At 48.3% G+C, this 8,531-nt stretch overlaps 1 protein-coding gene across 2 annotated transcripts; it reads left to right on the top strand.

Moving 5' to 3' along the window:
- Positions 1-558: 558 nt before the first annotated feature.
- LOC140593662 (amine oxidase [copper-containing] 3-like) lies at positions 559-8,171 on the top strand. Of its 2 annotated transcripts, none has more exons than XM_025987089.2 (4): positions 559-2,341; positions 6,117-6,402; positions 7,084-7,213; positions 7,486-8,171. In XM_025987089.2, the coding sequence occupies exons 1-4, from the start codon at positions 589-591 to the stop codon at positions 7,759-7,761; spliced, it is 2,445 nt and encodes an 814-aa protein (XP_025842874.2). In that variant the 5' UTR covers positions 559-588; the 3' UTR covers positions 7,762-8,171. The 2 variants fall into 2 exon arrangements, with proteins under 2 accessions (XP_025842874.2, XP_072603219.1); XM_072747118.1 differs by having other exon boundaries at positions 581-1,630.
- Positions 8,172-8,531: the final 360 nt, after the last annotated feature.

Genomic DNA, 8,531 nt, shown 5'->3' with positions numbered 1-8,531 from the left:
CGGGTTCCTGGCTGGCTCAGTTGGTGGAGTGTGTACCTCTGGATCTCCGGATTGTGAGTTTGAGCCCCACATTGGGTGTAGAAGTTACTTAAAAATCCAATCTTTAAAAACAAGAAAACAAGGGATGCCTGGGTTCTGGCTGATAGCTGTTGAGGAGTAGGAGAGTGTGATGAGAAGCAGAACCTGGGGGGGAGGAGGGAATCCAGCTGGAGAGGTGTGGGCAGGCAAGTTTCACTTGCAGCCTGGTAGCAAAGAAAAAGATTCCACTGGAGGATAGAAGAAGAACGCAACGACTGTCCTTTTCTGTCCATGTTACTTCTTTCTCTTGCCTCCCTCCAGCTCTGTTATTTCCAAAACCCACCCTTCCCCCAACTTGGTTCGCCAACCCTGACCCTGACTGTTTGATTTGGAACAAGAGGACAGAGGCATATGTGGGCCACTTAAAGTCCAGGTTCCAACTTCAGCCCCACCTCCCGAGCTTGGCCTGACCCCTGGCCCCCTCCAGCTCCACCTCCACCTCCACCCCTATACCACCATCTGCCCCTGGCAGCTTATCTTTTTTTTTTTTTTTCTGGCAGCTTATCTTCAATGTGCCCATCAGGCCTCTTGCCCAGCAGCACTGCTCAGAGACCAGGAAACTCCAGAGACTCAAAGACACATCCTGCACCCAGGTCCCATTGTCTTTTATCTTTCTATTTCCCATTCTTCATAAGGATTCCGGAGTGTAAGGACGGTGCAGGAGATTTAATTATGGCTATCTTCATTATTTTGTGCCTATGTAGTGTTCTGGTGACAGGCATGGGTGAAGGTGGAAGAGAGAAAGGAATGGAGAGGGAATGTGAACCCGGCCAGCCCCTGCACTGCCCCGCTGTGTCCCCCAGCGCCCAGCCCTGGACACACCCCGGCCAGAGCCAGCTGTTTGCAGACCTGAGCCGAGAGGAGCTGACAGCTGTGATGAGCTTCCTGACCCAGCAGCTAGGGCCAGGCCTGGTGGATGCAGCCCAGGCCCGCCCCTCGGATAACTGCGTCTTCTCGGTGGAGCTGCACTTGCCCTCCAAGGCTGCAGCCCTGGCCCACCTGGATAGGGGGAGCCCCCCGCCTGCCCGGGAGGCACTGGCCATCATCTTCTTTGGTGGACAACCCCAGCCCAATGTGAGTGAGCTGGTGGTGGGGCCGCTGCCTCACCCCACCCACCTGCGGGATGTGACAGTGGAGCGTCACGGGGGCCCCCTGCCCTATCACCGACGCCCCGTGCTGATCCGGGAGTACCTGGACATAGACCAGCTGATCTTCGACAGGGAGCTGCCCCAGGCTGCTGGGCTCCTCCACCACTGCTGCTTCTACAAACGCCAAGGACGGAATCTGGTGACGATGAACACGGCCCCCCGAGGTCTGCAGTCAGGGGACAGGGCCACCTGGTTTGGCCTCTACTACAACATCTCAGGGGCTGGGTTTTTCCTGCATCCCGTGGGGTTGGAATTGCTGGTAGACCACAAGGCTCTGGACCCTGCCCGCTGGACCATCCAGAAGGTGTTCTTTCAAGGCCGCTACTATGACAGTTTGGCCCATCTGGAGGACCAGTTTGAGGCAGGCCTGGTGAATGTGGTGCTGGTCCCAGACAATGGCACAGGTGGGTCCTGGTCCCTCAAGTCCCAGGTGCCTCCGGGTCCAGCTCCTCCTCTGCAGTTCCTACCCCAGGGCCCCCGTTTCAGTGTCCAGGGCAGTCGAGTGAGCTCCTCATTGTGGACTTTCTCCTTTGGCCTTGGAGCTTTCAGTGGCCCCAGGATCTTTGACATCCGCTTCCAGGGAGAACGACTAGCTTATGAGATCAGCCTCCAAGAGGCCTTGGCCATCTATGGTGGAAATTCTCCTTCTGCTCTGCGAAGCCGGTATACAGATGGTGGATTTGGCTTGGGTCATTTCTCTTCAACTCTGACCCGGGGGGTAGACTGCCCCTACCTGGCCACCTATGTGGACTGGCACTACCTTCTGGAGTCCCACACCCCCAAGACAATACGGGATGCCATTTGTGTGTTTGAACAGAACCAGGGCCTCCCCCTGAGGCGACACCACTCAGATATCCACTCCCACTATTTTGGGGGTCTTTCAGAGACAGTGCTGGTTGTCAGATCTGTGTCAACCATGCTCAATTATGATTATGTGTGGGATATGGTCTTCCACCCCAATGGGGCCATAGAAGTCCGACTCCATGCCACCGGCTACATCAGCTCAACATTCCTCTTTGGTGCTGCCCAAAGTTATGGGAACCAGGTTGGGGAACACACGCTGGGTACTGTCCACACCCACAGTGCCCACTTCAAGGTGGATCTGGATGTAGGAGGTAAGACATCCCTGGGGAAGCAAGGATTCCAGCAGAGGGGGCTGGGGTCTCCATGTCTAGCTTTAAGCATCCTCACTCAAACATTAAAAATATAGAAGCATATGGGGCAACTAGGCGGCTCAGTCGGTTAAGCATCTGCCTTCGGCTCAGGTCATGATCCCAGGGTCCTAGGATTGAGCCCCACCTGGGGCTCCCTGCTCAGTGGGAGTCTGCTTCTCCCTCTCCTTCTGCCTCTTGCCTGTTTGTACTCTTGCATGTGTTTTCTCTCTCTCTCAAATAAATAAATAAAATATTTATACATATATGTACATATATATATATATATATAAGCATATGAAGTAAATGTGAAAGTCAGATTCCTTATACTATATGTTGGCAAATCGAACTAAAATAAAAACAAAAACAGGAACAAAAAAAAGAAAAAGAAAAAGAAAGATTCCTCAGAGATTTTTACCCTTAGCAGATCGATTATTCTTCTATACTTAAAAAAAATTCTTCCATATTTTTAAATATGTCATCTGCAATATTTAATAAATTTTAACGTTTATTATATTGTATACTATCTATAAATCTGAGATACTGATATAAATATTTAGAATTTGTATTACCAATTTGGATCATAATGTATATATATTTTGCTATTTCTTTTTTTTCATGTAACAACGTATCACTCAGACAAGCAACAAATAGTTGATTTTTTTTTTTTTTTTAAGAGACATGGAGTGAGGAGAAGGGAAGAGGGAGAGGGAAAAAGAGAATCTTCAGCAGGTTCTACAGCCAACATGGAGCCTAATGCAGGGCTCAATCTCATGACCTTGTGATCATGATCTGAGCTGAAATCAAGAGTCAGACACCTAACTAACTGGCTACCCAGGCACCCCATGAACACATATTTGTGTCAACCACTGCACTGATGCAATTTAACAAAAGAAACAACATCCTTGCTCTCAAAAAGCTTACATTCTAATGTAGGAGTGGAGAACATGTGGAGTGCCTTGAAAAATGTGTATGATAGAAACATTTTTATGATTAACTGCTCTGTACTTCAGTTTACCCAAGGGTAAAAATGATGTAACCATGCATTCTTCATTAAGACTGTTTGAGGAAAAAAAAAAAAGACTGTTTGAGGATTAATGATGAGTACTTTAAAACACTTTCTCTTAAAAAAAAAAAAAAAACCAACTAATTTATTTCAGTAATCTCTACACCCAGTATGGGACTCTGAGATTCACAACTCTGAGATTGTGAGTCTCAGGCTCTTTCAACTGAGCCAGCCAGGTGCCCCCCAAAACACTTTCTCTTTTGAAATATTTTAGAATTAGGAGTGCATCTGGGTGGCTCAGCTGTTCAGCTCCGGGCATGATCCCGTGGTCCTGGGATCAAGTCCTGCATAGAGCTCCCCATGAGGAGCCTGTTTCTCCCTCTGCCTATGTTTCTGCTTCTCTCTGTGTCTCTCATGAATAAATAAAATCTTTTTAAAAATTTTAGACTTAAGAAAATTTGCAAACATTGTCCAATTCCCATGTACCCTTCACCCAGCTCCCCCTAATGTTAACATCTTACCTAACCCAGCATGGCAATCAAAGCCAGGAGATTAGCATTATTACAGTACTATTAACTAAACAACAGAACTTATTAGGGTTTCATTAGTTCTTTCAATACCTCTCTTTTTCTGTTTCAGGATCTAATCCAAGATCCCACTGTGCATGTAGGTGACTTTTCTCCTTAGTTTCCTCCAATCTATGACAGCTTCTTAGACTTTTCTTGTCTTTCATGACCTTGACCTAAGGAAGAGATTGGTCATTATTTTGTTTTATTTATTCATGAGAGACACACAGAGAGAGGCAGAGACACAAGGCAGAGGGATAAGCAGGCTCCATGCAGGGAGCCTGAGGTGGGACTCGATCCCAGGTCTCCAGGATCTCACCCTGGGCTGAAGGCAGCACTAAACCGCTGAGCCACCCCAGCTGCCCTTGGTCATTATTTTATACAGTGTTTCTCAAATTGGATTTCTCTGTTATTTTCTCATGTTTAGATCAAGATTGTACTTTTTTTTTGCAAGAATTATTAATGCAAATAATTTAATAGATAATTTAATTAACGTATTAATTTGCTGGCCATTTCAAAATTTTTCCTTATTCTTTACCCATTTATTAACTAGAATTCTCCATAAGGAAAAGTTATCCTCCTTTTACATTTATTTATGTGTGTAGTTTTTCATAACTGCATAGATTCATGGATATTTATTTTACTCTAAGGGTTATAACCCAGCAGTATCATTTATTTTGTTCCTTGAACTGTTTCAGTGTTGGCCATTGGAAAATGCTTCTGGTTGGTTCCTTTGTCCTTTTGACATGACTCCATCCTTTTTTGAGTGCTTCTTTACTTTTTGACACCAATATCTGTTCCAGTTTGATCTTGTATTTTCGCTGCTCCAGCCCTGGAATCCAACCACTTCTCCAAGGAGCTCTGGTTCCTTTTTATTGGAGGATACTGTTTAGAAACCAAAACCTGGGTACCAGGAGTGTTCATTATCACTGGATGTCATTGCTTTGAGGCTCGCTCATTGGACTTAGCTAGAAAATACATGTATACATTCTACCTGGCACACACTTCTCTCTTTATCTCCACACCTAAGCGAGGATGTCTCTTCAAACACTTTGAAGGGTGCCTGACATGTAGTAGGGAGTGTTAGCCATTGTTGCTGTGGTCATTGTCTACATGAGCCCACTGTGTGGATGTACTAGAAAGAACTCTTGGCCTTTAATTGTCACCTATGAGTAGAAACCCTGAGGTGTGGACGGGGGGCAGTGAATCTGCAAAAGGCAACTGAGAGTCTACTTATTTCGTCTCTGCTCTCTTCTGGTCCTTGGAGGTATGAAGAGAGCTTTGGCATGTATTTACTGCTCTTTGGTTTCAGATCACTTAAGTTGAGTGCTACTATGATACCTAGTTAGATACTGATAAAATCATTCATGCCTTTGGCCCTGCTCTTAATTCCTTGCCAAGCCTCAAATGATAGGAAACACTCCCAAACTCCAGCAACATTGGGCACAGGCTCTGATTTTCCTTCCCTCTGGCCCACATGTCTGCTGTCTGTGCGTGGTGGGGCCTCTCTATGTTGCTTTCCTCTGTGTGCTGCTGTGTGGGCCATGCGGACCCAGAGTACGACCTGGGTCCCCAGCACTACCACCATACTAACCACATTCCCTTGATGACAAACGAGAGCACATTCCTTAATTTCTCAAAGTCTCAGTTGTCCCATCTATACAATGGGGACAAATGTAGTTCCTCCTTCATAAGGCTGTCATACAAGTAAAGCATCAATGCCCTGCCAGTGTAGAGCTCCTTGAGGAGTAATAAATGTGAGATACAGCTACTATTATTTTCATGATAAGGGTGTTCTGGTGATGCTATAGGGCTTCAGACATGAGACAGAGACCCTTTCCTTGAGTCAGAAGGAATCTGACTCTGCACATTGCCTGCTAGGCTGCTCTAACCTTGTAGGCCCTCAAAGGGAGAAGTCAGTGGAGGTCCAGTCACAAGGTATCTGAGATTATTACCAGAGATGACATTAGGCAGAAAGACCTTCTCCAAATCTTTGGATCCAGGATATAGCTTGAGGAGAGGGAAGGGAAGAAGGGGCACAGTCAGTTCTGGGTTTCTCCTTGGCCCCCACTCTGAAGCTGTGAGTGGTGGGCAGGAGACACAGTCCAGAGGGGACAGGGCAGCAGCATGACCAGCCCTCCCTCCCACCTCCACCCCACCCTGGCAGGACTAGAGAACTGGGTCTGGGCTGAGGACATGACCTATGTCCCCACGGCGGTACCCTGGAGCCCCGAACACCAGATGCAGAGGCTGCAGGTGACCAGGAAGCTTCTGGAGACTGAGGAGCAGGCCGCCTTCCCCCTGGGGGGCACTCTACCCCGTTACGTGCACCTGGCCAGCAACCACAGCAACAAGTGGGGTCATCCACGGGGCTACCGCATCCAGTTGCTCAGCTTTGCAGGGGAGCCGCTGCCCCAGAACAGCTCCCTGGAGAGAGCCTTCAGCTGGGGGAGGTGAGTGGTGGGGTGTCAATGGCTGGAGGGGGTGGACTGTAAGAAGGGCCCATGTTGCTGAGAAGCAACCTTGCTCCATCTCCTCTGGGTGTGCAGGCACATACACAATCACACACACACACACTCCTGTGGCCACAATCTTAGTCCCACTCAAAACGAAGCCTACTGTATGGATGGAGAGATGGAGAGCTCCAAGCTAACTCAAATATAAAAAAATGTTGAAGGTGGAATCTAGGTTGGCGGTACATGACTGTTCACAGTGCCATTCTTTCAGCTTTTCTGCATGTTTCAAATGTTTGCAATAAAAGTTGGAGGGAAAAAAAAAAGAAGAAGAGAGGAACATGCCCTAAAATCCGGGCATTTGACATCATGGAATTGACTCAAGATGAGAATCAGTCTAGACACATGCATCCAGGGTGCGGGCTCGGATCTGGATGGATGTGTGAGGATGACTGTCCTTTCTGAGGTCTGAACAATGGGCCGGTTGATGTTGGAGAAACAGGGTATTGAATAAACTCAAGAACCCTATGGGACAGAGAGAGAGAAAGAGAACAAGTGTACATAAAGAGGCTCGACACCGTGAGACCTTTGTGCTAGTTTCCCCCTGTGCTCCCTCTTCAGGGTGGCCTCGGGCAGTAGGACAGGTTGATGACCCCAGGACCTAATCCACATCTCCCGTAGGTACCAGCTGGCCGTAACGCAGCGGAAGGAAGAAGAGCCCAGCAGCACCAGCATCTACAATTTGAATGACCCTTGGACTCCCACTGTGGATTTCACTGACTTCATCAACAACGAGACCATTGCAGGGCAGGTCAGCTGAGAAGGAGGAGGAGGTAGAGGCAAGAGGGGGAGGTGAGGCAAGCAAGGATGAGCTGCCTGGTTCACTCCCAAGCCAGATTCCTTGGGGGTCTTTAGAACCTACTAAGAAAAAAAGCCAAAAATCAAAAACAAAGAAAACTTTGTGATTTCACGTTTCTCCTGGGTTGGTCAGCTGAATCCTCACATCCAAGGCTACTTACTGTAGGAGGCAGGTATATCTTTCACAAAACCAGGCCTCAGGTCCTCTTTCTTCTCCCTTGCCAGGACTTGGTGGCCTGGGTGACAGCTGGTTTCCTGCACATCCCTCATGCAGAAGATGTTCCCAACACGGTGACTGTGGGCAATGCTGTGGGCTTCTTCCTCCGACCCTACAACTTCTTTGACCAGGATCCCTCCTTCGATTCTGCAGACTCTGTCTATTTCCAGGGGAACCAGGATGCCGGGGCCTGCGAGGTCAACCCCCTGGCTTGCCTTCCTCAGTCTGCTGCCTGTGCCCCAGACCTCCCTGCCTTCTCCCATGGGGGCTTCTCTCACAACTAGGGGTCCCCCCAAGATGGGGAATGTGGCCAGGGGTCCCAGGGCCAGGGTGTGTGGGGAGGGGAACAGTGGGCCCCAGGCCAGGCAGCCTGGTGCCTTCTCCTACCTTCCACCACAAAGCTCCTCACCTCCCCTTCTCCCCAGGCCCCCTCTCTATCGCCCTCCCTGACACCCTCTCCCTGCTGGGAGCCTCCTGAGCCTGTGATGCCTGGCACTGGGGGAGGGGCAGAGACACCAGTCAGCTTTGTGGTCACTGGATCTGCTGGGTTCCTGTGCCAAAAAGAATGGCCCCCTGAAGCCGGGACTAAAGGCCAAACTTTTCCCAAAAGACTCCTATTTCTTCTAACAGTTTTTTAATCTTACTTTTTTAAAAACAAGATATGATTCACATGCCATTAAATCTATACTGTTAATATGTCGTTAAAGATTTTTAGTGTATTTACAGAGTTGTGCAACCACCACCCCTATCCAATTCCAGAGTGTTTTCATCTGAAAAAGAAACCCAGACCTGTCAGCACTCACTCTCTTTTCCCTCCAACCCCTTCCTGGCTCTAGGCAACTACTTGTCTTTCTGTCACTATAGATTTGTGTATATTCTGGACATTTTGTATAGGTTCATACGGTGTGTGGTCTTTTGTGATTGGCATCTTTCCCCCAGCACCACGTTTCTGAGGCGCATCTGTGTCTTAGCAGGTGTGGGTACTTCGTCCTTTGCGGCTGAGCACTGTTCCACTGCACAGAGAGACCACATTTTGTTCACCCATTCTTCCACT

This window comes from Vulpes vulpes, chromosome 2 (assembly GCF_048418805.1).
Source record: "Vulpes vulpes isolate BD-2025 chromosome 2, VulVul3, whole genome shotgun sequence".
In the NCBI taxonomy this organism is placed as follows: Eukaryota; Metazoa; Chordata; class Mammalia; order Carnivora; family Canidae; genus Vulpes; species Vulpes vulpes.
Note: the sequence above shows the minus strand (reverse complement) of the source record. Positions and strands in the feature narration are given on the sequence as shown.